At 47.0% G+C, this 27,660-nt stretch overlaps 4 protein-coding genes across 6 annotated transcripts; 3 read left to right on the top strand and 1 right to left on the bottom strand.

The window, feature by feature from the left end:
* Window positions 1-2,313: 2,313 nt before the first annotated feature.
* LOC112899983 (60S ribosomal protein L14-1) lies at window positions 2,314-4,508 on the top strand. Its single transcript, XM_025968672.1, has 5 exons — window positions 2,314-2,450; window positions 2,551-2,652; window positions 3,824-3,953; window positions 4,040-4,152; window positions 4,241-4,508. The coding sequence occupies exons 1-5, from the start codon at window positions 2,448-2,450 to the stop codon at window positions 4,298-4,300; spliced, it is 408 nt and encodes a 135-aa protein (XP_025824457.1). The 5' UTR covers window positions 2,314-2,447; the 3' UTR covers window positions 4,301-4,508.
* Window positions 4,509-13,621: 9,113 nt separating this feature from the next.
* Window positions 13,622-14,188, bottom strand: LOC112901710. The gene has a single exon (XM_025970679.1). The coding sequence runs from the start codon at window positions 14,155-14,157 to the stop codon at window positions 13,672-13,674; it is 486 nt and encodes a 161-aa protein (XP_025826464.1). The 5' UTR covers window positions 14,158-14,188; the 3' UTR covers window positions 13,622-13,671.
* A 907-nt stretch (window positions 14,189-15,095) lies between these two features.
* LOC112899611 (putative pentatricopeptide repeat-containing protein At3g23330) lies at window positions 15,096-20,239 on the top strand. Of its 2 annotated transcripts, none has more exons than XM_025968146.1 (3): window positions 15,096-17,250; window positions 18,729-18,806; window positions 19,376-20,239. In XM_025968146.1, exon 1 carries the CDS (start codon window positions 15,182-15,184, stop codon window positions 17,114-17,116), a length of 1,935 nt encoding a protein of 644 aa, XP_025823931.1. In that variant the 5' UTR covers window positions 15,096-15,181; the 3' UTR covers window positions 17,117-17,250; window positions 18,729-18,806; window positions 19,376-20,239. The 2 variants fall into 2 exon arrangements, with proteins under 2 accessions (XP_025823931.1, XP_025823930.1); XM_025968145.1 differs by having other exon boundaries at window positions 15,096-17,459.
* Window positions 20,240-20,606: 367 nt separating this feature from the next.
* Window positions 20,607-25,551, top strand: LOC112899612 (casein kinase 1-like). 2 transcript variants are annotated; one of them, XM_025968147.1, is made up of 14 exons: window positions 20,607-21,139; window positions 21,241-21,281; window positions 21,999-22,068; window positions 22,152-22,300; window positions 22,427-22,522; window positions 22,908-22,978; window positions 23,691-23,752; window positions 23,997-24,060; window positions 24,147-24,231; window positions 24,359-24,485; window positions 24,566-24,639; window positions 24,728-24,788; window positions 24,891-24,988; window positions 25,073-25,551. In XM_025968147.1, exons 1-14 carry the CDS (start codon window positions 21,064-21,066, stop codon window positions 25,349-25,351), a joined length of 1,353 nt encoding a protein of 450 aa, XP_025823932.1. In that variant the 5' UTR covers window positions 20,607-21,063; the 3' UTR covers window positions 25,352-25,551. The 2 variants fall into 2 exon arrangements, with proteins under 2 accessions (XP_025823932.1, XP_025823933.1); XM_025968148.1 differs by having other exon boundaries at window positions 20,612-21,139; window positions 24,891-24,985.
* The last annotated feature ends 2,109 nt before the right edge of the window (window positions 25,552-27,660 follow it).

The raw sequence follows: 27,660 nt of genomic DNA, 5'->3' as shown, positions 1-27,660 counted from the left end.
GGCAGCAAAGTTGGCAGGGGATTAAACAGTTCGGGGAATTGTTAATGGCGGGCGAGAGCGACGCTAATTAGTGCCTTGTTAGTGGGCATCATCCAGCTTTGCTGCCTGGGAAACCACGGAGGGGCGCAGTCACTTGACGCCTGGGATACACTGGGCAGTGATCAAGTACCTACCATGCATGACCGGTTCAAATTTCTTCAATTCAATTTTTCAAATTGGCGCAAACAAATGGAGCCCATCTACGTGTTTGTGGCTCTGCACATCGCACGCGTTTGTCTTGTGTAGGATAGGACTATACCTATATATGCGTCGCTCGGAACAGACGACTGTGCCGTGTGGTTTTATGCACGTGCCTAAAAATATTTGTGCTTTTCACGGTAAAAACGTATCTCCTCCTGCCAGTGGCGAATCTAGGATGCGAATTTAGGAGGAATTTATTTTGCTCCTTATTCTTCCTCCCTTCTATCTTTTTCTTCTTCCTCCTCCTCCTTTTTTCTCCCCTCTTAATTTATGGTTGAAAATTGTTGGGAGGGCTCCATTGGTTGTACGGGGGTAGAGGGGCTGGAGCCACCGTGCACCCCCTTGGATCCGCCCCTGCCTCTTGCAAGTGCACTATGTGCTACAGTGTGGAAGCGGGTCCGGCACACATGAGACATCATCAGTTCATGAGCTTAGGCTATCTCCAGCGGGCGCCCCTAAAACGTTCTGTTCTCCAAATATAGAGCTTACTGTGCCGCTGCACAGCTCCATCGCTATCCTCCATCGGGTCCGGTAAAATGGAGGAGGACGAGTGCGTCCCGCACAGATGAAGGGGGAACCGGCCTCCTCCATCCCTGTCGCCCCTTCCGCGCGCGCGGGAGGAAACTGCCGGCCAGGGGAGGCGGCGGGCGCGGAGGAGGGGGCGGCGCGCGGCGGGGCAGGGGCACGGAGGAGGGGGCGGCCGCGGAGGAGGGGGCGGCGCGCGGCGGGGCAGGGGCGGCGCGGGGCGGGGCAGGGGCGCGGACGGCGGAGCGGAGGGGCGCGGGCGGGCGGCGGGGCAGGGGCGCGGAGGAGGGGGCGGCCGCGGAGGAGGGGGCGGCGCGCGGCGGGGCAGGGGCGCGGAGGAGGGGGCGGCCGCGGAGGAGGGAGGAGGGAGGCAGGAGGCGGGGGCGGGCGCGGGCGGCGGAGCGGGAGGCGGGGCGGGCGCGGGAGGCGGAGCGGGAGGCGGGGGCGGCCGCGGAGGAGGGAGGAGAGGGGGCGGCCGCGGAGGAGGGAGGCGGGAGGCGGGGGCGGGCGCGGGCGGCGGAGCGGGAGGAGGGGGCGGCCGCGGAGGAGGGAGGAGAGGGGGCGGCCGCGGAGGAGGGAGGAGGGAGGCGGGAGGCGGGGGCGGGCGCGGGCGGCGGAGCGGGAGGAGGGGGCGGCCGCGGAGGAGGGAGGAGAGGGGGCGGCCGCGGAGGAGGGAGGAGGGAGGCGGGAGGCGGGGGCGGGCGCGGGAGGCGGAGCGGGAGGCGGGAGGCGGGCGCGGGCGGCGGAGCGGGAGGCGGGGGCGGCGCGCGGCGGGCGCGGGAGGCGGGGGCGGCGCGGGCGGCGGAGCGGAGGGGCGCGGGCGGGCGGCGGGGCAGGGCGCGGGCGGAGGGGCAGGGCGGGCGGCGGGGCGCGGACGGCGGAGCGGAGGGGCGCGGGCGGTTGCGGGTGGGGAAAGGGTAGTTGGATGAAAGGATAAAAAATTGAGATCGTGGGGTATAGAAGATGGAAATAGAGGATGTTGTTGGAGTTAAATTTGGTATAGAGAATGAAGTTGATATGGAGGATGGATATAGAGGATGAGATTTAGGGGATATTGCTGGAGATAGCCTTAGTTGGATGAGCTGAAGCCTAAAGGATGAGTAGCAAACCGAAATGGAGGCAGGCAGGTACCGCAAGAAAAGATGCATGTGAGAGTAGTAGTACACACCTGCAGATTGGGTCAGCAGGAAGTCCATTTTGTTTGAGGCCATGACAATTCAAACTCTAACAAAAAAAAAAGGAATGAATGGTCATTGTTTGCGTTTGGTTCCAAAATTTGACTCTCATTTATTTGGATGTGCCAACATTTGCTTTGCTGCCTATGGCATGTCCGCCAGCAAACCGAAGTCTCAGACTCTGAACTGAATTGATTCGGCAGCCACCACCCTTTTTTTTTCTTTCGAGAGAGAGGAATTTGGCAACAAACAAAGGCCAGGCCGGCCCACGAAATGCGGCCATTCAAAGCCCAATCCATCACCCCAAAGAACCTCCAAGTACATACTAACCTAGATCGGACGGCTACAGTTCCTCACCCCAAGATCCATCGGCTCACCCAGAACCAATCCCGTCGGCTATATACATCTGTGTCGTCTAAACCCTTCCCTCTCCAGCCGCACCCCGCCTCGCCGCCTCGCTCGCTCCCGCTTCGCCGCCGCCGCCGACCACCCCCCCTTGCCGCAAAAATGGTACGGTGGCCTCGCGACATCCCCCCGGCAGCCTTGTGGTTTTGCCCTTCGTCTGGCGTCGGTCGCGTCATCTAATGGTGCACGCCCTGTGGTTTTGCAGCCGTTCAAGAGGTTCGTGGAGATCGGGCGGGTGGCCCTGGTGAACTACGGCAAGGACTACGGCCGCCTCGTCGTCATCGTCGACATCGTCGACCAGAACAGGGTGAGTTGAGTCGGATCTCTCGTAGTTGATATGCTTGGGCTGAGGTGTCGATACCGGTCTAGGTGTTCGGATCGTGCCGTAGTTTCATGAGCCCTTCCTTCTCTGGTGCGCACGGGCGTTGTATTGTTGATCACTAGTCGCTTGAGCGATCGGGGCAGGGCACATCTGGAGTGGTTGCATTAGACACGTAGCTCGCCCTGTTTACTGATCCGCGCTGTATAATTAGCTGTTATGCAAATTTCTGCAGTACAAGTTTCAACAGTATCACTGTGGCACAGTTGGCACTGCAGACTTTGGATATGGTCTGTTTCGAATCTAATTAAGCTTCTCATGAAAATGGTTGATCGACCATTATCCTGTTCAATCTGTGCTCAGTCTTTTAAACGAATGCTTGTGGAATAGCCTTACCTTACTCATCTTAGTAGCCATTTCAACCATTTTACTTAATTGATAGCAATATTCACTGTCTAGTGATGTATTTAATCATTTATGCCATTTGTAGTTAAGCTGCCAAGTGAAGTATATTCTTTTACTACCCCAACAAATCGTCTGAAACTTTATCATCTTTGCCGCTGAGCCTTACCATATGCTCTGACTTTTGTGAGTGAACACCATTTTTTTTCCGACACCATTGATTGTATGCCAAATATTAATGTTTTGTATATGATACATCGATGTTTATTGCAATGTGTTCTGTCATGATGTGTCCTTAATAAGTGACAAACCAACATGTAGCAAGTTATCGTGCTGATATATATGGAGCTGCTGAATGTTGATAGACAGATATAGGATTAGTGGATAAATTCTTTTCCTTCAACTGCAATTTTACACGATACCTTGTCATTGAGACATCAATGTCAAATCAGGAATTGCCTCTTGATTGGTCGCTTCCTTGCAGAAGGAATCAACTTGTTTGTACAAGTCCATTGTTTGTTCGGTGATTATTATTAAGATAATCCATCCATTGCATCATTTGAAATATGTGATAGTGTTGCGTATATTTAGTGTTTGAACTTGTTTCTGATAGAGCTCTGCTTATTGTTTAAACATTATATATTTTTGTCTGGCATGACATATTACTGGCTTTTAGTTTCCTGGTAGTCATGTATATATATTTATTTACTAACAGCTGGTGATGGAAGATTAAAGCATCTTTTCTGTCTGATATTAGGCCCTTGTGGATGCCCCCGACATGGTCCGTTGCCAGATGAACTTCAAGCGGCTTTCCCTGACTGATATCAAGATTGACATTAAACGTGTTCCAAAGAAGACTACATTGATTAAGGCAATGGAGGAAGCTGGTGATTAACTGTTTCTTTCACCATTTTTTCAATCTATATGTATTTCACTATGACCGCTGTTTAAATGGACAATATCCTGATTGCAGATGTGAAAAACAAGTGGGAGAAGAGCTCATGGGGCAAGAAGCTGATTGTCCAGAAGAGGAGAGCATCACTCAACGACTTTGACAGGCTCAAGGTTATGTTGGCGAAGATCAAGGTTTGTCATGCATATATTCTCTGAATTGTTAATTTCTGTACTTGACTGCTTATGAACTTACCTAATGCTATGATTTTGATCTGCGCAGAGGGGTGGTGCTATCAGACAGGAGCTTGCTAAGCTTAAAAAGGAGGTTGCTGCTGCTTAGATTGCTTTGGTGGTTTAGATTTTGGTCGGCTATGCTTCAGTATCTGAAAAAGGAACATGTAATGTGCGAATTACTCCGACGGTTTATCAGAGCTTGTCAAAATGATAATTTCAAACATGGCTTGTTTAGAAATTTTGCCCAGATTGCTTTCTCTGAATCTGAGATAGTTTGACAATATGAAAGATATCTGGTGCTACTGCTTTATTTCCTCGTTGCTTGCCACCTTGCCGGGTGCCTGTCGGTTGTTACTCATGTTCGGCGTTGCTGCCTTAACTTATGGAATTTGCACTGCGAGTCCTGTTGGTTTTTACCCATGTTTGGCGTCGGTGCCTCAACTTGCGGAATTTGAAATGCCCGTCCTAGTGAATGGGATAGAGTGATGTTATGCTCGGATGGATCCATAAAAAAGTTGTTTAAACGTCCAAGGTTTTTTTTCGTTTCTTGTAAATTATGAATCCCATCCTGTACTTTTGGGTGCTATGCGGCAAATTTCCTGTTGCGACGACACGTTTTTCGTGCACTTGTTTTTATTTCTACACCACAAAACTACTTAATTAGGTCTCGCAGACCGTCATAGGCATTGTGGTGGGTTTGGATCAAACTCAAACTTGGGCCAAGCCATATCAGGCCTGGGCCTGGCCAGCCTGCTGGGCCGTGTCCGGTTCAGGGCTTCCGCTTTCTTCTCAGCAGGATCCAAACATTCAAACAACATTGCTCCAGACAGTATCGATCCGACCCGTTTTCAATTTTTTTTTCATACTATTTACCAGGACATATACTCATCAAATTCCTGCGTCCAAATAAAATCGTAATCTTAAACGTTCAAGCGAGTCAGGTGCACATCCAGATTATTACTTTACTTGTTGCGCACAAATTTCGCGCTCGCGGCGTCGCCGCCGCCGAAGCGGCCATGGAGCACGACTTGGAAACAGGGTCGTCGCCGTCGCCCGCACCCGCCGCCGCCGCGATCAAACCCGAGCTCGTGATCGCGTGCACCTTCGTGTCAGCAGTCGTGTTCATCGGGGCTTTCATCGCTTTCTACCCGCAGGCCGCAGGACACCCTGCTCCCCACTTTCTCCGTTGACGTCGCCGCGGGCTTCGACGGGCTCGACGGCGGCGGGCCGGCGGCGAACGCGACGACGAACATTTTGAATCTTGATTTGTGTTTCTTCACGCTACAGTACAAAACAGTACTTACATAGTATCACTATAGCACCATTTACTATAGCGCGGAGCTCGAGCCGTTCCCGGCGAAACCATGCCAAAAAAAAAACCCTTACGTTGCCTTCCGGCGCCAGAAAGAGGAGGTCACCAGCGGTGATGTTCCATGGTTTAATTTGGACCTAGAAGACACAGGCCCATGGCCGTTTGGAGTGGTGCTCCTCGTCCTCGGACGTGAAACGGATGCGGAAGAAGCCCGATTTGACAAGTTTCGCAGTACAATCTTGACGTGATCGATCGATTTGACCGTAGTTTCGCGGTAGGACCCTAGGACAGGAACTGTCCGGTTTGAACTCCTCTGAATAACCGATTCTCGTAGCTACAGGCCTCTGAATCCTAAATGAACTCTGCATAGTCAGGATTCCTGAATCAAATACGTTCGATACCCAAGATCGGTTAACTATTTATTACGTCTATTATTACGCTTGCCATGACATCCTCAATTGCTAGGAGTATAGCGGCTTGCACATCCATCGAGCAACCATGGACGCACGGCTCCTGAGCGGCCGGAGCGACGACGAACTTCCGTCGCACCGGGAGGAGGAGCCTACGAGCACGGCGATCGCCGTTGCTGCATTTATTTCCCTGGCCGTCCTCGCGTGCGGAGCCCTGCTCCTTGTCAGCCTTCTCGCCTGGGGGATCTTCATGATGCTGACTACCCGGCTGCCGGTGTTCTCTGTCACCGTCGACAGGTTCGCCGGGCTCGAGGACCGCGTCCCGCGGGCGTTCAACCTCACCCTGGGCATCGACAATCTGGGCGGCGAGTACGACGTCTGCGTGGGCGGCGAAGCGGTGGTCCTGTACGGAGGCGTCCCTCTCGCCGTCGGCCGCGTGGAGGAGCTGTGCGTTCCGCGGAACGGTGCCGCCGACCTGGCCGTCGTCGCCGCGAGCGGAGGTGTCGGGGTGCCCTAGGCACTCGCCGAGCTCATGGCCGGCGAGAAGCGCGCGGACGGCGCCGTGCATGCGGAGGTTCGTGTTATCTCGGCGAAGCACAGCTGGTTCTTGTCCTCCACAACAGCGTTGGAGAAGGGAGCGGCGCGCCCGTACCCGTGCAAGAAGTCTTCATTGGTCGACGAGTCTGACGGCGTTAGGCCAGATAGCAGTAGTGGTACACCTGGCGCCCCGCTTTAGTACAGCACGCACAATTAAGGTATATCCATGGTGCAAAAAGGGTTGGCATGTACACCCTCCGTAAAAAATACAATTTTAATTTATCCTAAATTAAACCATTATAAGTTATCAAATTTATAGAGAAGAGTACCAATATTTATGGTACAAATGATCATCATTAGATTAATTATGATATATATTTCTATAGTATACTTATTAGCCCACGTTCAATTCTATATCTTTCTATTATACACCTTAGGTGCAGCTACACCTAATTAATTACTGAATAAATTTTCAGTAATAACTACTACATGTGGTTACTGACCCTCTTTTACCGAACATGATTCAATAATACGGTAACTTGGTTCACTATTGACTGTTGGGTGTATAATAACCGCTAAACCTAGGGTGTTGAATAATATACTCTACCTAATAGATGTTACAAATGTTGATTTTATTCTCTATAGTTTTGGTCCAACATAAGAAAATTTGACTTAATTGTATTTTTCAGGACGGAGGGATTATACCTAATTTCTATTTGTTTTTATTGGAACAATTACTCTTATTCCCTGACATGCCTAATTAACCATTTCTTCTCCTTTTTTCACTCATTGTCTCTGCAATATTGAAGTCTAAAAAATTGAAGCCCCAAATGCTCCTTCTATAGTCACATCTAACATGTATTCTTTCGAAATATAGGAGGGGTGAGCACGTTCATCACCCATATGAATATATGTATGCACGGCTTATCATATCTTGATATTTTTTTTGATGGGATCATATCTTGATATTGGTGAAGAGGAGTACGTTGCATATATTAATTGAGGGTAAATCTTATGAGAGAGGGAATATATGAGGAGGAAAATATGTTTGATGATGGAGAACTTCACTTCATGTACGACAGTGCATATGATGAGTTTGAGACAATACATGATTTGACACCTTACTACAAGCTACTCAACCAACTCTTCCGCTACACCCTGTATCCTAAAAGTGGTGATTCGGATAAAATCTTCAATTATCCAAGAACTTGCTTGCTAGGATGGCTCCCAACGAGCACGAGTTTAGCGTCTTTTACTTCATTTGGGAGAAAATCATCATCTGATCTGTTTTACCGAAGAAAGGCTGTCACTATGCACCATACATCTTTACCATGATCAAAGAAGTGACCGGTGTAAATATCTTGACCGACAAGGGCCATCAAGTATACAAGTCTAAGAAAGGTCAACTTCAACGTCTTCTCAAGCTTGGAGCTCATGCACCTCGCTGTTCCGCTCAAGGACCATCACATGCTCCTAACTCTCATAGTCCATCTAGCTCTCAAGATCCCTCGAGCTCCCATGATCCTCCTCCTCGTGCCCCAAAGAAGAAAGAAATTCTAAGTTTCATCTCTCAAGGCTTATTTGCATGCTTCAATGTGGGTCGTCACAGTGCACAAGAAATCTATAACCATAAGAAGCATGTGGATGAGCAGCTCCTCAAGATTGAGGTGAGACAAAAGGAAATCATGACCAAGTATGACATGCCTCACTCACCTCTTCGTGCTCCCATGGACTTTCCTTCTCCACCGACTCTTTACAAACCTTAGGAAGAGATGGGTGGATATTCCATGATATTTGGGGTTCCTCAAGATGATGAGAATAAAATTGAAGAATACTTAGGTGGCCATGAGGAGTCGGATGAGAAAGAAGAAGAGGATATTCCTGCTGCCGGCACACCCACATATGAGAAAGATGAAGATGACAACGATGATGACGAGTAGTGGTTATGGAAGGGCCTCTCTTTTTTGGCGCTTGATGCCAAAGGGGGAGTGAGCTTACCATAGGCGCCACTTGGGATGGATTTGGGCCACTTTATCTATCTCAGCTTCATCGTTGAACGTGCTTGTGGACATGTGAGACTTGTATTTGTGTAATGTGTGGTGTGCCAAGTGAGACTTTTAACTTTATAAGATTTATTTGAGATTATCTATGCTAGTGCGATCTTATAACCTTATTGCTTTTGTGATGCTCTTGACTTGGTGCTTGTTTATTTCCACTTTATTGTTGTGATATATCTTGTCACATGCATCACGTTGATATTTATCATACATTACACTCCACGAATGCAATAATATAGAAAAAATCTTTCTTAATATGTGCAAATGGCATTTGAGGCAAACTTTTGATTTTATCTTAATGAATGCACATATTAAGGGGGAGTTCAACTATACGATTGAATTTAAAATATTTTATTAAATTTATTGCGAGCCTTAATTGTGTTGTCAAGAATCATAAAAAGGGAGGTTGAAAGTGCAATTGGCCCCCTAAGTGGATTTTGCTACGGATGACATATGAAATTAAGAAGCTTCCTTAGTGGAAGTAAACTTCGGGGACAAATCTCTTGTGTCTTGTGCTTATTGCATTTATTTAGTTAGAGTTTGTTTTATGCTGATCTACGTACTCGAGTTGTTGTGCTTGCAAAGATCACCTGCAGAAGTCTCATAGTATCATTGTGCAACTTTTGATTCAGTCAGGTTCTGCAGTTTCAAGTTTAATTTTAAATTTCGTATAAAAACTTTTCTTTTGTCGGAAGTTCCAGTCCAATCTCGGAAGTTCTGATCAGTCGGAACTTCGTACATAGTGTCGGAAGTTCCGACAGATTTAATTGTTTAGAAGAATTTTTTAGATTTTACAGTTACGCCTATTCACCCCCTCTAGGCATCACCAAAATCCTTTCACCGTCATCGCATCTCCGGACGGCGGCCCCGCTCCCTGCCGTCACTGCTCCGGGTGCCGCCCCCGCCCTGCTCCTCGCCGTCCCAGCTCGAGTCAGCACCCTCGCCACTCCCCCGCCGTCGGAGCTGCGGTCGGCGGCCCCGCCCCCGCCTTGCTCCCCGCCTTCGCTGCTCCGGGCGGCGCCCCTGCCCTGCTCCCCGCCACTCCCCCCGCTGTCGCAGCTGCGGTCGGCGGCCCTGCACCCGCCATCACAGCTGCGGCCGGCGGCCCTACACCTGCCGTCACAGCTCCGTGGATCTTGGAGATCGCATCCATGGTAAGCACATCTCCTTTCCCACACTAGTTCTAGGGATTTATGCATATGGGTTTTTGATTGGATTTGAGTAGTTCATGGCTAAAAGTTGGATGAGCGTAGGTAGATGCATGGGTCCGAGTACTTGTATGTTGCTTATTGTTGGAGTAATTTTGATAGTATAGATGGATAAAGGGAAGGTTTTAGATACCAAAATATTTTGCCAGATATGCAAGGAAGAAACTCTAGCTGGGAATAGGCTAGGGACTATCTTGAGTACTATTGAGTTCTACTGGGTACGAGAACCTTGAGGTTTTTTCTATCACCAAACGACACTACCCATATGGAAAATTGAAGAATAAATGGGATGATTTGAAGCCACAGTATAACTTGTGGTTGGATTTGAAGAGGGCTGCAACCGGTCTTGGTTACATGTTGTAAGGGGAACAATTACAGCAAGTGATGAATGGTGGGAGGAAAAGATAGCGGTAAGTAAAACTGAAAGTTGTTTATTTTTTTATCCTTCAAACACAAGTTCTGATAACTAATACATAAGACTTATCTTTTAGGAAAATAAGAAATATGCAACCTTTCGTGAAGCATCTATGGAGAACCTAGATGAGCTTGAAGTTATGTTTCAACACATCAATGTCACGGGTTTATCTTCGGTCGTTCCGAGAGTTCAAAAAACTACAACTCCCATTGAAATTAGTGATGATAGTAACGAGAATGAAAAGAACAGACATATTTCACAGGATGCTAAAAAGGAAGGAAAACGCAAAGCAAGTGATGTTGACTTTCCTTTTAGCCCAAAGAAGAAGTGTAGAAATCCTATGGTTAACCGAGTGTCATGACTTATCAATGTGCTGTCTGCTAGTAAGAGAAAAAATGAACAAAAGGTTGAAGATAACATCATAGAGCTTATGAATCAAGCTGTGAAAACCGTGCAGTGTTTCGTTCCATAAAAACTAATGAAGGAAAGGTGGCTTGGCTGAAGAGGATGTATGAAGAGAGGAAAAAGAAATAAAGTAGTGTCACTCATGTGTATCCTTTGTATATAATGGTACCCTTTTTATTTCAGCTGCATTTATGTAATGCTATCTTTTTATTTGCTGAACCATTTGTTTGTTCTACTGCCATTTGTACGTTGTACTGCCTTTTTATTTCCTATTGGATGTGCTAGCTAAATCATTTTGTCCTATTTTTTAGATGAGCACGTCAAGTGAGAGTGAAAGTGATGATTCATCTAGTAACAGTGAGAGTGACAGTGCTGACACATCAGAATTATTGGTAGCATCAATAGTCACTCTCATTGCTATGGTTCCCAGTGAAAAATATCTTGGGAAAAGAAGGAGACATCCTCCTCGCCAATTTGAGTATCAATGGGCCATGGATCAGCTACAAATCAATAGAGATTGCTACAACATGTTCCGTATGAATCTTCCTGTTTTTGACAGGTTGCATGAAACATCCCACCGGTTGTTTCATTGTAAGGAATGCACAAAAATAATTCATCATCAGATGATGTCGATATGTGTGCATTTCATGATTTTATTGCGCACTCCTTGATGGCAGATAGAGGGTAATACAGTTGTGATGGTGCATAAATCATTTTGTATGTAAATAGTAGCCCGTTGGTATTTTGTATGGCTTGAAAAGCGCTAGTCATGCTTGGGATGTTCTTTTGTGTAAGCTCAATGAAACAATAGAAATAGTATGATTATATAAACTAATTTTACTATTTAATTCCTTATTTTAATATGAAATATTAAATATTAAGCTATAAAAAAATAATTCCAAATTGTTCGGACCAATCATTACAGTTCACAAGTAATCATGCGTTTATTATACCAGAGGGTATTTCAAACTTTCCACTCCTCAACTCAGCACCTAGCTATCCAAAAGCTAGGTTACCAAATAGACCAGCTCATCAGACTAGCAGATTCTCTGACCAACAGCTCTTCAGACTTGCTAGCAAGTGAGCTTCCAGCTTTTTGGCCAAAGACAGGCCGCCGGAAGCCAGCCCGCCCTTCTCCCCCAACGCCGGCAAGGGCGTCGGAGGATTTGGGCCGGCCAAACCCGCAACTTTTGGGAATAAAAAAGGACCGCAACTTGGCGGACGAGATCGATTCAGTGATTCAGTTGCAGAAGTCGTTGTTGTGTCCTGCGTGCCGGCCCGCTTGCATTATGCAGACACGGGAAGCTCTTTATCAAAGCTTTGTTCCCCCAGACTAATTTTCAGATTGCTTGCCGAATTGTCAAATAGTTTGTTTCGTTGTGTCTTTTTTATAAGCATTATCTTTTCTTTTGTCTGCCCATCCTAGAATTCTTGGAATTCTTTGTTGTTGCCGGCATGTGGCTATTTTTTTCTCAATTCCGTAATGATGCGTTATAACCGAAGAAGCAACCCCATGAATAATGCCTATAATAATTGGTGAATTAATATTTCATAGTCCGAAATTAATCATGTATAACTTTCCTCGTTATTAATGTTTTCGCCGTTAGGGTATATTTGGCGACACCACAGCTGGCACCCCAGGTCTTATGCGAACTCACGGACCACAACACGTCCGCACCTCCATGTGTGTCGGCAATGTAGCATGCAAAAGTTGCTATTAGAGCAAGTATAATAACAGGCTGTGAGTAGACTGAATGAACTGAGCATATGAGAGGAGAGAGAAGAAGAAGCGGGTTATAAGTTTACAACAACGAAGAAATTTTGTGAGAGAAATAAGTAGGCAATGTATAAACCTTCTAAATTTGAGATAAAGAGCTGTTTAGATGGTCTGCTGGAGCTAGAGATGGTCTGCTGGAGTTGCTCTAAGCCCACCACCCTCGAGAGAGGAGCTAAGGCAACCATAAAACCAAATCCCAACTGCCACCAAATTCCAATAAATTCAACATCGATCTACAAGAGCGCGTGGACTAAAGGGGTTCCTCGGTTGGTGCTATCAACCGGGACTAAAGGGGTTCCACGGGTTATTTTAAAAGAAAAGTATTCCAAGTAGAATCACATGTGATGTGTAGGTGGGTGATAATAAATCTATACGCGAGGCAACAGGTCGCGGGTTTGAGTCCCGGATGTGGGAACCGGGACTAGTGATCGGTTCTTTAATCTGAATTTACAGTCCCGGTTCCATAACTAGAATTATTTGTAGTTCCAGTTTCGTAACCGGGATCTAAGCGGGTTAGAAAATGGAGCTAAGCTAACCGGGAGAAGGAGCCCATAATAAGCACGGCGTTTGTCGTTGCTGCATGGATTGTCATTGTCGTCCTTGCCTGCCTAGCCCTGCTCGTTGTCAGCGTGCTCGCCTTGGGGATCTTCATGATGCTGACTACCCGGCAATTTGGGTGGATTAAAATTTAAAACAGATAAGAAAAGCATAGTGTTCTAGGCTTTTCTAGCCTTCCCTAAAATTCGAGAGCACTGGATGTTTGCCGCAATTTCTGCTCGGATGCATGCCTTCCCTACATGCAGGTTTACCAGCTTGGTTAATCTGATATAAACAAGAACTTCGCCTACAGATTTTGTCAACGCTGCAATAATGTAATGTATGACTAATACTATACGGCCAAAAACATGCACTACCTCACAAAACTTTGCGCACGTTTGGGTGTTTACTAGATGTTGTCATTCCTCTCACATGTCACAGCAGCCTGCCTGAGCACGCTCTCTGGGGTTCAGATCACAAGAGGTCCAAAGCAAACGGGGAAGCAGAGAGTTCAGATGTAGGCATTGGGTACCCACCAACAGGCCAGCGTGTAGAGTGAGGGCAACGATACATGGTCGACGACATAACAAAGAAAAACGAACGTGGAGAGTAGTGGAATTTGGGGCAAGAAATCCAGAGTTTTAGATTTGAATTGAAACTTTCGCTAAAAGAAACTCTGGATTTGGGACAAGAAATCTTGATTTGGAACTGGAAACTTGCAGATCGGAAAGGATAAACATTCAACCTGAACAAAGAACCTCTCATTACAAAATTATTCGCTTTGGATTACAATAAGCGTGCAGTTGAGGCCCAGAAGCTTTAGACCTCAGAGCCAGTGAAAGCTCTACACCGCAGCGGTTGTAGCGGCAGTTGAGGCCCGGCAGCTTTGCACCACAGCAGGACGGGGCTGTGCGTCTCCTCGTCACGGTCACGGAACAGCCTAGCTTCCACGGCGAACTCCGCGGCCCCCCAGCGCAGCTCGGTCTCCAGGCGCCGCCTCAGGCCATCGGGCAGCCGCACGCCCACGCCCCGCGCTGCCGCGCCGACCTCCGCCGTGCTTCCTCGGCCCGGCGCACCAGCCCGGCACGCGCCCTTCTCCCCCACCGCGACGCCGCCGTAGGACACGGCCACGCGCCCGTGGCTGAAGCAGCTCCCCGCGGTCAGCCGGTCGTTCGCCGCGTACAAGGTGAAGTTGAACTCCGGCGAGAGCGACGGGGCGCCGCCGCCGGCGGGCTGGACGAAGCCGTGCGCCGCGGTGAGCGCGGGGGAGTAGGCGTCGTGCCGGGGGCTGTCCCACGTGGCCATGATGAAGGGGAACAGAAAGCATCGGTGCACCCAGGGCTGCGATGCGAGCAATCAAGCACGGGATTAGCATGTAAATTAAATCAGTGCCGTTAAAGCAACTCGACAACATGTGAGAAAGCAGAATCGTACCGAATCCCGTTAAAGCAACTCCATGCTTGCCTGTACTAGTTGAGGGCGAGATCAAAGATTATTAATTGCTGCAGTATTTATCTAGACAACAGAACAGGATTGCTCCAAACGAGACTAGAAAGCTTGTTAGACATGGACATATACCCTGCGCAGCAGTCATGCAACGGACGGGCAACAGCGCCTCCTCCTCCTTTGGCATGTATGGCGTGTATGACCAGGATTAGATCAAATCCCTGATATCTCTCTCCTGTAAACTCTCTCTCGGTTGTACCATCTCCTATATATTTGCCTAATGGCCAATGGAAAGCTTATTGCGGTGAATGCCAACGTGGCAACGTGAAGTAACCTTCAAAATATTCAAGCTGGCAGTCTGGCACCCATCGTCTTCCTCACTTGTTAAGCATTCTCGCTCGCGTGAGGCTTTCTCCAACAAGAATAGCCATTTTTGGCTAGCCATTTCTAGGAATGGCCATCGTCTGGGAGTGGATTATGCCATGCAAATTCTGCAGTCTCCAACACGGATAGGCATAAGCAAATGCATCTGTACTGAACGGTATATTTTATCCAGTGGACGGCTGTTTTGGCGGCACAGGGCTCTCTTCCGCGTCGAAGGGGGAAGCTCTGGGTGCTGACTGTTGGTCTGCGGCAGGATGCGTCGAGGAGAGAGGTTATCCATTTTTGCGTCGTCTCTCTCCTCCAAGCCAAAATGCCCTCTTCAAATGCACCGTCTGTTGGAGACGGACGCCTCTCGCTACAGTGCACCAGCACACGCATTTTTGCGTTTGACTGCCTGTTTGCGTTTGACCGAAACCGCGAGCGAGAACTCCGGCATCATAGTCATAGCCCGCATCCTGCCTCCCCGGCCGCGGCCGCGTCCACAGCATCTGTCGTCGTCATGTCCATCGCCGCTGCCACCTATGCACCGTCGCCACCTCCGCCCTCTTGGGTTTACCATATCCGCGTGGCCGCCGCCCAGGGCCACTTCCGCGACGCCGTCTCCCTCTTCCTCCGAATGCGCGCCTCCGCCGCGCCGCGCTCGTCCGTGCTGGCCTCCCTCCCCGCGGCGCTCAAGTCCTGCGCCGCCCTCGGCCTCGGCGCCCTCGGCGCCTCCCTCCACGGGCTGGCCATCCGCTCCGGCGCATTTGCCGACCGCTTCACCGCCAACGCCCTCCTCAACTTCTATTGCAAGCTCCCAGATTCGTATCTCCACCCCTCCGGTGTGACCACCGTGGATGGCACGGGATCACCGACCGCATTGGAGAGCGTGCGGAAGGTGTTCGACGAAATGCTCGAGAGGGACGTGGTGTCCTGGAACACTTTGATGATGGGCTGTGCGGAGGAAGGGAGGCACCAGGAAGCGCTGGGATTGCTCAGGAAGATGTGGAGGGATGGGTTCAGGCCTGACTCGTTCACCTTGTCCAGTGTGCTGCCAATCTTTGCGGAGTGTGCTGATGTCAAGAGGGGCATGGAGGTGCATGGTTTTGCTATCAGGAATGGGTTTGACAAAGATGTGTTTGTTGGCAGTAGCCTGATTGATATGTACGCAAATTGCACTCGGACGGATTACTCTGTTAAGGTGTTCGACAATCTCCCAGTACGTGACCCAATTCTGTGGAACTCCATGCTTGCAGGGTGTGCACAAAATGGTTCAGTTGAGGAGGCTCTTGGAATATTTCGTCGGATGCTGCAGGCTGGAGTTAGGCCTGTGCCTGTGACTTTCTCAAGCCTCATACCTGCTTGTGGCAATTTGGCGTTGTTGCGCTTTGGGAAGCAGCTGCACGCATATGTGATCCAGAGTGGGTTTGAAGATAATCTGTTTATATCTAGCTCCCTGATTGACATGTACTGCAAATGTGGGGAAATTAGCATTGCCCGTCGCATCTTTGACAGGATGCCTTCACCTGACATTGTATCATGGACCGCTATGATCATGGGGTATGCAGTGCATGGTCCAGCAAGAGAGGCTCTTGTGCTGTTTGAGAGAATGGAATTGGGAAATGTGAAGCCTAATCATATCACCTTTCTTGCGGTTCTGACTGCATGCAGTCATGCTGGGTTGGTGGATAAGGGCTGGAAGTATTTCAATAGTATATCAGATCATTATGGAATTGTTCCTACTCTAGAGCATTGTGCAGCACTTGCAGATATCCTTGGCCGTGCAGGAGAGTTGGATGAATCATATAATTTTATATCTAAGATGCAAATAAAGCCAACTGCAAGTGTGTGGTCCACATTGTTAAGGGCTTGCAGAGTCCATAAAAATACTTCATTAGCTGAGGAAGTAGCCAAGAAAATTATGGAGCTTGAGCCAACGTGCATTGGATCTCATGTAGTTTTATCAAATGTGTATTCAGCTTCTGGGAGATGGAATGAAGCAGCACGCCTACGGAAATCTATGAGAAATAAGGGTATGAAGAAGGATCCAGCTTGCAGTTGGATTGAAGTGAAGAATAAACTGCATGTGTTTGTAGCTCATGATAGGTCCCATCCTTGGTATGATAGGATTATTGATACACTGAATGTTTTCTCAGAGAAGATGGCACGCCAAGGATATGTGCCTAACACAGAGGATGTTTTCCAGGATATTGAAGAGGAGCAGAAGAGATATGTGTTATGTGGTCACAGTGAAAAACTTGCTGTAGTGTTTGGTATTATAAGCACACCACCTGGAACCACAATTCGTGTGATGAAGAATCTCCGAGCCTGTATTGATTGCCACACAGTAACAAAGTATATTTCAAAATTAGCTGAGAGAGAGATTGTTGTGCGTGATGCGAACCGTTTCCACCACTTTAAGGATGGAAACTGTTCCTGTGGGGACTTTTGGTGATTGGATAACACTTTGGGATAACATATGTTTGTGAAATGAGTTCCTACTGCATGCTGTCTATACTGAGTGTGGGCAACTGATCGAAAGAAGCCTTCCCAATCTACAAGTGTTTTCCATCATGACAAGGATATAAGGTATTTGCATATTTCTGAAATTTTAGTGCAATCCCAAGCAGAACTGAAGGTTGCCTTTAGTTTAGAAAACCAAGTCAGTTGGTTCATAATGAGTCAGTCAGTCTCATACTCTCTTTTGAAGACTATAGTGAGTGGGGCTAAAGAGGACAGTAAGCACAATTGAAAGCCATACACATCACCATGTGTCTTGATTCTTTGAACACATTAGGGTAAACTTACTGTTTTTACAATCAAATGGCTGCTTTTTCATGACATAAAATTCAGCTGCAGTGTGTTCCCCACATAAACCATTTTTGCTCACAAATTTTAGTTTCTTCTCAGTTTGAGGATAAAAAAAATGTAGTTTCTTCTGATTCAGGTGCCTTTTGTTGTTTTGTAACTTCCATTAACCTACTAGCTAGGGTATGCTCCATTCCTGGAATTATTATCTTTCATCATTGAATCATGGTCACGGTCATGGGTCACCTAATCCCACACCTGCATAAGAATACATTAAGTTACGGGTACGTGAAGTGTGTTTAATTAGTTAATCATCCAGCCTTGATGTTGTTGACTATGGTGAAAATACTGAGTAATACCTGTTACTTTGATTGCTTGTATTGAATGTAGCACAACACTCATACTTGCAATCATTTGATTGAGTGAGCACCCTGCAGCAATCTTTGCTGAATCAAGATCTCTGATCTGCTGTTACCTTGGTCTAATCATTCTTTGAGGAGTTATGTGTATTTCGTTCCTCACATGTCTGTCCTATGCTGCTATCATCATAACTCTCAGCTTCTTCTCATGTATTACCATATGTTCATAACCTTTACCAGTTTCATGTTCTTCAACCTCTTCAAATCATCATTTGGATTTGGACTCTAAAATTTTTCTTGCTATTTCATCTGTCAAATTAGCTGTTAAAACTTAAAAATAACAAGCCCAAAATTTTTCTTGCTATTTCATCTGTCAAATTAGCTGTTAAAACTTAAAAATAACAAGCTGTTAAGTTATTAAAATGTTTTTTTTTCGCATGCTAATGTTGTTCATTCAGTTTCAACCAATACATGTATGCTTTAGCTAGCACCTGACTATCCAACACTTAATTAACCAGTGAAATACTTGCTACGAAAGCACGGCTCTTGAACTATTTCAGACATCCTTGTTAGAACTAAATTATATGTATATAACAGAATCTAGGAATATGGCATTTGGCTATAATGCCTTGAAGGCCATTTTATCAACTTTATCTATATATTTGGGCAAGTCTAATTCGTCAACCTTTCTAGTGCCATTTGATTGTAATGACCCAGCAAATAGAATGACAAATCAACAGCTAGAAAAGATCTTTGCAATATGAGGGTGAGGTTTAACTTACTGTTCTTTTTTAGCCACTCATTTTTTTACCGGCCTTTTGTACTTCCATGTGATATCTAACAGCATAAGTAAATTCTGTTTGGTCAAATGTCTTAATGATTATCTTGTTTTCATTGCAGCTGTGGTTGTAACACCGCATGAAGATTATATACAAGTCTACAGGTCTGGCATGACAAGTTGCAACATTTATCCTTCAGGTATCAATCAAACTTGTACGAAGCAGCAGATCCTCATCTCAAGAGACTTTAGGAAATTGTTAAATCATGCATGTATTGAGCATATTACTCTCTGTCTCTCTGCATACCTCAACTGAAAATTAGATTTTGAGTAACTGAATCTTATGGGGCCATCATATTACACAACCAAATCATTCACATGACCCTGCACAACTGGAGAACACAAGGAAACTTTATATTGGAAAGCATGCTCTGGTTTCTTAGAACTTGATTCCTGTAATGTCAGTTGGTGTCCCCAGCGTGGTTCGGCCTTTTGCAAAACTCTGCTTTATTAATTTTTCAATAGCTGGGCGGTTTTTCCTTTGTTCGAAATATTGGAAATCATGCGCCACGTTATTATTCAAGGGCACTTCACGCTAGCATTTCTAGGATGTGGAGGTGGGATCCATCACTAGAACGCAAAATGGTCTGATCTGCACCTATCATTGAGCACGAATGCCGTGCCTTTGCTTGAAGTCTTTTCAGGCAAATGCGTCCTTTTTGTCTCGGAAAGTAACATGATTGCACTCATCTCCCTTTCATGCTTACAGGGCACACCAATTGAGCAGCCCGTGGTGGACGCCCATGATTCTGGGCAATAGCAGCACATTCTGGACTCTGGGCAGCGCCATTATTTCTCCTTCTTTCATCATGGAGCCACCAGAGCAATGTACTGTCTCTGCAGTGTAAAACCGCAGCATCAGGAGCCAGGTCTGAACGGCATGTACCGATGCTGAACTTTTATCGCAGGACGCAACTTCTGCAGTGATCCGGCAATCCGAGGTTGGAGCGCCGGGCACAGACGCAACCGGTGCGTGTGGATTCTCCTCCTTCCGGTGGGCATGCTGTGGCCTTCGCAGCTGTAGCTGTACTCGGCACGAGCACGCCATGAATGGGTTCATTGATTCCTCGTTATGAATCTGGGACCATCCAGCCCCATGTGTAAGTACCCAGCCAGCCCATATTGCTTACAGCGGAGACTACAGCTGGAGGTCGCGTTAGTCCAAGATCCAGCTGACTGATGTTGCACCGCCTCGTCGGCTCGTGGCCGCTGGTGTGAACTGAAACAGAAGCAATGCCTCATCGTTTTTTACAAGCTTGTTCTCTGCACAGCTAAAATTGCTTCCTTGATTAAGGCCCTGTTTGGAGGAGCTAATTTCAAGTGCTAAAGTTTAGATGGCTAGACTTTAGCCATATCCTGTTTGGAGCCATGTGCTAATTACATGCTAATGGAGGGGCATTAGCACCTATTAGCTGCTTCTCCCCATCTAATGTTTTGCCCATATTTTTGAAGTTTGCTAAACTGTAGCACTCTCATTAGCACTCCTGTTTGGAGGTGCTAATGCTAAAGTTTATCAATTTTGTGCATTAGCACTAGTCTCCAAACAGGCCCTAAGCTTCTTTACCACTGACAAGCAGTACTAGCACGAGCCGGGAAGTAAGAGGTGTGGTGGTCGTTATTTTGTACTACTATGAAGAGGCGAATGCTGTAAAGTATAGTTGATTTTTGTTTTGAAAGTATTGTTGAATTTTATTATACATGCAGCACTACTTGCTCGGTACACGTATGCATACTTTTGTACGCAACGACAAGTGACAAGGACGTGACAACCCATACGAAAAAGGCCGCCCACGATGGCAGCTGCTGGCGTAAGACGGCGGAGGGCACGGGATTTGCGCAGGCGTATAATCCGGAGGGGAGCACGAATCGCAAAGCGAAAAAAGCATCCCACTCCAACACTCGACCCCGGCTCCGCGGCTCCGGCTCCTATCCCCTCGCCTCCATTTCCCAATTCCCACCTTCCCCGCGCCGCGCCCCCGTCTTCCTCCCTCCTCCCTCCTCCCCCCGACACACCTCTTTAACTCGCCTCCGCTTCCAAAAAATTCTCCAGTTTGTTTAATCCAGACGAGGAACCTCCTCGCCCCGGATCTCTCCCCCGCGAATCCCCAGGCCCGCTCGCCGGCCCGGCCGGTCCCCCACGATCGGCTCCGTCTGCGTCCCCGGCGGGAGGTTGACCTCGCGTTGCTGCGGGGGCCTGGCCTCGCCGCCGCCCGGCTCGGGGGCTCGGCGGTTCGGCGGTCGCTTTCGGGTTCGGTCCGATCGAGGCCAGCGTTACCGTGGCAATGCGGTCGGTCCGCGGGGCTGTTTGAGGCGCGTGGCTGGGATCTGGAGCGGAGCTCTCTGTCGGTGTGGAGTCGGTGGTGGGCGTAGCGCTAGCGCGCGCATTTGGCTGCCGGGATGGAGCAGGTGGTCGGGGGGAAGTTCAAGCTCGGGAAGAAGATCGGTAGCGGGTCCTTCGGGGAGCTCTACCTCGGTGAGTTGGTCGCTGGCTGTTTGCGTTTCCTTTGTCTCCGGGTGTCCTCTGGTGTATGCATGCCTCTGATTTCTGACAGTGCTTGCTTGATTTATTTGCAGCCGTCAACGTGCAGAATGGTGAAGAGGTGGCCGTCAAACTGGTATGCCACGAACAACTTCCCGTGCTATTTTAGTGTCCACAGTCCATGTCTAGGTGACCAGTTCAGAGTTAGGAGTTCACTCCAGTTGTAGTAGTAATTTGCATCTGAAGTTAGACTAATCATTGCTACGTCTCCTTGCTAGCATTATGGCGTATTAGGAGATGGGCAATTACGGCAAAGAGTTTAATGTACAGAAATGATATGTATCCAACATTGTCTATGGCTCTCGCTACAAATTGTCAACAGTGAGACCTGGGATTCTGGAAATAATCTTCATACTTGTGAAATGAATCATTTCTAACACACAATATAATTCTGGAGATAGGAATGCTAATTTGAGTCAATGAACCTGTTGTAGTCCTTAGAAGTGTATCAATGCTGAAAAGCAGCTGTGGGATGTTAATCTCTTGTTTGTTCTGATTCAATGATTCTCAAAGTTAGATTTTAGTTTCTATGGAGTAATGTTTTCTCTATGTATGCTAAACTGAATTAGTGTGTTAACTGACAATGAATACTGCTTGGATGCAGTAATATCAACAGTGGCATATCAAAGTACCTTTTGGCACATATATATTCAGTATATCTTCTACTTTCTATGCGACTGATCATTTTCAGAAGAACTTGATTTTTGGCATTGATATTGTTTGTCACCCTTAGTTATTATTAGGAATCTAGGATTGCCTGCTCACCTTATTTTGTGTGTGTATAACTTTTTAGGAATCGGTGAAATCACGGCACCCTCAGCTTCACTATGAATCAAAACTGTACATGCTTTTGCAGGGTGGAAGTAAGTGTAACCACAGTAGAAGTTGGTTACTCCAATTACACTGGCCCTTTATTGATTTGTTTCCTTTCTGCTCTGATTTGAAGCTGGGATTCCACATCTGAAGTGGTTTGGGGTGGAGGGGGAGTACAATGTCATGGTGATTGATCTGCTTGGTCCAAGTCTGGAGGACTTATTTAACTACTGCGGCAGAAAGTTCTCCCTCAAAACTGTACTAATGCTTGCAGATCAGATGGTGAGTCTATCTTACAGTTCTATATTATTCTTGTGTTTTTTTTGGTCTTCTTGAAACCGCATACTAATGTAATGTTAATAAGTTCTTCACTTCGCTTGTGATTGATCTTCTTGGTATTGGATACAGATCAGTAGAGTAGAGTATATGCACACAAAGGGGTTTCTACATCGTGATATCAAGCCTGATAATTTTCTCATGGGTTTAGGGCGTAAAGCAAACCAGGTTTGTACTACTTTTGCTAAACCTTACTAAGAATCAGTTTTCCTATTGAAAGCATTCTGTTTACCAGTTGGGCAATGTCAAATCAAAACGTTTTGCATATGAAACACTTCGGAATGTCTAAGTGTACATTATTTAAGTATCCTACTATTTGATGTCTAATGATAATGGTGAAGTTGAATGATGTAAGGAACCATGTTTCTCATTAATAACTACTTTGTAGCGTAACAATCATATCAAGTAATAGGGGTGATTATGCTTTCAAGCGAAATGATTATTAGTTTTCTGAAATTGTATAATGTTGTCAGTTGTGTATCCATGGATAGAGAAATGACTAGTTGTTTTCTGGCAAAGTTACCATCTAAAAACAGTTGAGCATTGTCCGCAGGTATTTGTCATTGACTATGGCCTTGCGAAAAAATACCGAGACCTCCAAACTCATAAGCACATACCATACAGGTAAAGGAGAATTTATGCCTGTAAAAATTATAAAGGAACTCCTATCTCAGCATCTTGCAGTGGGGATTGTTCAAGTGTACTATCCCAATTAGATCCTATGGTTTAGTATCTGTATTCATGTTCTGACTTTCCTTAATGTATTTTTGATAACATTGGCATTTTTACATAGTTTACACATACGATAAAGTTTTTGTGGTGTATTGCGATGCAACAGCTTGTTAACAGTTTATTACATGAATAAGTTCTTGGTTCTAATTTTCTAAAGCCTACCTGAAATTCAAATTTTGGGTTAATTGTACTTTTGGTTCTGGTCACTCTACTTCTAAAAGGTTAACCTGGTACCTGGCTTGGTAGGAAACTGTTTTTCACTGTTTTTAACCAAAGCGGTTGAGTTGGTTCATATAAGTAGCATGAATCACCAAGCTTCTATATATTCTCTCCTTGACCATGTCTACATTGGCCACTCTGCCTTGCTACTGGCTGATATAACTTGCAGGCCAGGGTCAGCCAATGGCATCGTATCTTGAACACATGTAAGAATCAAATGTTAAACATTGTAAACGTTGCTATATGGATCCGCACCAACTTTTCATTTTTGTGTGTGTGTGTGAAGATTCCTGCTGCTACTTTCCCCCCTGAGAGCTTTAATCTTTTCTAAGCTTCTAGGTGTTATGTTTTAAAAAGCTAGCATACTTTCTTTGTCATGCCGCAGGGAAAACAAAAATCTCACTGGGACAGCGCGATATGCCAGTGTAAATACCCATCTTGGAGTAGGTGAGTTTATGGCTTGTAAATAAGATATGTACTACTATATCATCAGTATCTGAACATTAAATGATAGAATTAATGGGCCAGAGGGAACAGGAAGACAAATATCGTGAACAATTTAAATCTCATGAAAACCTGAAACACTATACTTGACCTTGAACTTGAAGTCAATCAACTGTGGACTATTCATCCACAAATCTGGAAGCCTTGATAGATGAATTTGGATTAATCTTTCTTGTTTTCCTTCCAGAACAAAGCAGGAGAGATGACCTGGAATCTCTTGGTTATGTGCTGATGTATTTCTTAAGAGGAAGGTGAGATACTATTTCTCCTCTAGAATTTCTTGTAGTTTTTTTTGTGCACCCTTTAAATTTTCTTTTGTCATCTTGGAATCCCCCAGCCTTCCTTGGCAAGGTCTGAAAGCTGGCACAAAGAAGCAAAAGTATGATAGAATCAGTGAAAAGAAAATGTTAACGCCAGTTGAGGTAATTGATTCTGTAGATCAAGGGACAATGCGATGCAAAGTCCCCATGACCCCGTCACTTACTATGCTGTTCAAACAACACATTTCACCAATTGTTCACAACAATAACATGCCAAATTTTTAAGCAGGTCCTCTGTAAATCATATCCAACAGAGTTTACTGCATACTTCCATTATTGTCGATCCTTACGATTTGAAGATAAACCAGATTACTCCTATTTAAGGAGACTCTTCCGTGACTTATTTATCCGGGAAGGTATGGTTAAACATTAAAAATGTATAATTGATTCTCCTTGCACCTATATTGTTGACGTGGCTAGTTCTGGATACATGCAGGGTACCAACTAGATTACGTATTTGACTGGACCATTATGAAGTATCCTCAATTTAGAGATAAAAGCAAACTTCAGGTACATATGCTTTCATTTTTCCCTGCCATTCATTAAAAAGCAATGGGATTTCCACTGTGCTGACGTTGCATTTGTTCTTGGAAACTAGTCTAGCGGCAAGACTAGTGGGTTGGCAGGCCCTTCTGCAGAACGGACTGAGAGAACTGCAGGTCTGTAAATATGTGAGCAGGGAAATAATTCAGTGGAATTCACTACATATTTTTTTATTTATGACTTGGCACACGACATCCCTGACAGACTATTTTCTGCAGCTGAAGCTTTGTTTAGAAGAACTGGATCTGGTTCCGGTCACAATAGAGAACACACCAAGCACAGAAGTCTTCTAGAGTCCCTGATACCATCCAAGGTGGTAAGAAGTTTTGCTGTTGTTTACCAGCTAATCAGTCCTACAGTGATCAGGGAAGATCTTACCACTATATCTTGTGTTCTGTAGGCTGTTGATTCAGATAGAACAAGGCCATCATCATCATCGCGCAACGGAAGCACATCAAGAAGAGCCGTCCTTTCATCAAGCAAACCAAGCTCTTCTGGAGATCCAAGCGACCCAAACCGCACGGGCCGCAGCCGCCCATCAACTACTGCCCAAAGGGCGCATCATCTGGGTGGAGCTGAGATCAGGTCCTCGTCTTTATCGAAGATCGGAAGGTCTTCACATGATGACGCTGTCAGGAACTTCGAGCTGCTCTCAATTGGCGCTGACAGGAGAAAATAAGGAACTCACGAAATGGGCTTAGGGTCTGGACTCTGAAGATGAGGATGGAGTGCTGGGGTGGTGTAATGGCTTCTGAGCAGGCAGCTCCCAGGATTTGTATGTTGAAAAGATTCTTCTCGAAATAAAAGAGATTATGTAACTTATGAGACTGTTTCCCAGATCTGTGTTACCCCAATCTAATAGACGAGCTACTAGCTAAACATGCTGTCCTACATAGCTGCCTGTGGATTCTTCCGTACAGGAGAACAGACGGTGAGACAACAAAGAAGGTTGATGGTTGCCACGAGCTACAGGCGCCCGTTTTGCAAGTTCCGCTCTGAAAAGTGGTCCGCCATCTTCATGGCCGTCTGCAGTGGCCGATTGCTAAGGCCCCGTGTGAGAGTTCATCTACAATCTATTAAGATTTAAGAGTTTCATGGTAGCTAGATTTGTTGCTTCTACGTCACCGTATACGATTCATGCATGCATGTAGAACAGCAGACAGTGAGACAAACAGGGCTGATCATCGCCATGGGCCCATGGTACACAAGTCACAAGCAATTTGTTTTGCGCTGAAGAGTTCGGTCGTCAGTAGTTAGCAAATTCATGGCCGTCTGCCCGTCTGCCGTCTCGGCCGCCGCGGGGGTCGACGACCTGGGAGAGAGCTCACCGAGTCTGCAGAACGGCGTCTGGTTTTGTGCAGGCCATCAGCCTCCGCCTCCGCCCGAGAGGGCAAGGATCCAGCATCGCGTTGCGTCCGCTCCGCGGCAAGGTACGCGCCATGAAGCTCGGAGCCGACCTCGAGTTCGACGGGCGAACGGCGGAGAGCCGCCGAACGTCGAGGTCGAGCAGAAGCCGCCGTTTCACATTATGCTTGCCGTTGCCGAGATCAAGCCTGCCACCGATCCGGTGGGGATAGAAGATGGGTGGCGGAGGCTCACGCGTCGGGAACCTGCGGCGGGCGTGAGAGCTCTCCGACGAGGCGGCGGCGACGGCGGCGCGCCGCCGCGGCAAATTGGGGAGAAGGTCGCGACAGAGGGCTGCCCTAAAATTGGATCGCGATTAAAGTTGCGATCCGATTTAGGGAGGTATGTGTAAATATTTTTCAAATATATTTACAAAATACCCTCTAAATTGGACTGATATATTTTCAAATTTGCCCCTCATTAGCTCAAACCATCTTCCTTCTCTCTCTCTCGCTGCTCATGGCCCCCATTCCCGTCCAGCGACGGCAGCCTCGTCCTCACTAATGTACTCCCGCTCCTCCTCTCCTCCATCCCCTAAACCTAGGTTTCCGCCGCCGCGGCCCATCTTCGTACCACCGCCGCGACGCGAATGGACATCATGGAGATCACATCGGACGCTATTATCGCCGGAGGCTGGGATTGTGGCCGGCGCAACAGAGTATTGGCCTGCCGATTTCCTCTCAAGATGCCCAGATCTTGCCGGCGATTGACATTGACGAGAATATTCCGGCAGCTCGAAAGTACGATAAAATGAAGGTCAATTTGCAAGGATCAGTACTTGCAGCCGGAGCAGATGGGGGTCTGGATTGCGTGCGTGGAAAAATTGCTGAGGCCCTAAAATTGGATCGCGATCGCAATCCAAATATTTACATATGCCCCCCTAAATTGGATCGCGATTAAAGTTGCGATCCGATTTAGGGAGGTATGTGTAAATATTTTTCAAATATATTTACAAAATACCCTCTAAATTGGACTGATATGTTTTCAAATTTGCCTCTCATTGGCTCAAACCATCTTCCTCCTCTCTCTGTCGCTGCTCATGGCCCCCGTTCCCGTCCGGCGACGGCAGCCTCGTCCTCACTAATGTACTCCCGCTCCTCCTCTCCTCCATCCCCTAAACCTAGGTTTCCACCGCCGCGGCCCATCTTCTTACCACCGCCGCGACGCGAATGGACATCATGGAGATCACATCGGACGCTATTATCGCCGGAGGCTGGGATTGTGGCCGGCGCAACAGAGTATTGGCCTGCCGATTTCCTCTCAGGATGCCCAGATCTTGCCGGCGATTGACATTGACGAGAATATTCCGGCAGCTCGAAAGTACGATAAAATGAAGGTCAATTTGCAAGGATCAGTACTTGCAGCCGGAGCAGATGGGGGTCTGGATTGCGTGCGTGGAAAAATTGCTGAGGCTCAAATAAAGGATCCTCTTCGGCTGAGCAATGGGGAAGAAACTTGAGTGACAGGCCTTGGCCTGTGCAGAACCAGCAGATGAAGGATGCCACAGCTCTGAAGATTCAGTATTTCTTCTTTGCCGGTAATGGCACCTGAACAGGAGAGGAGCTGAAGGCTACGATTGTGCCT

Source organism: Panicum hallii, chromosome 7, assembly GCF_002211085.1.
Source record: "Panicum hallii strain FIL2 chromosome 7, PHallii_v3.1, whole genome shotgun sequence".
Taxonomy (NCBI): domain Eukaryota; kingdom Viridiplantae; phylum Streptophyta; class Magnoliopsida; order Poales; family Poaceae; genus Panicum; species Panicum hallii.
This window is presented reverse-complemented; position numbering and strand designations above follow the sequence as displayed.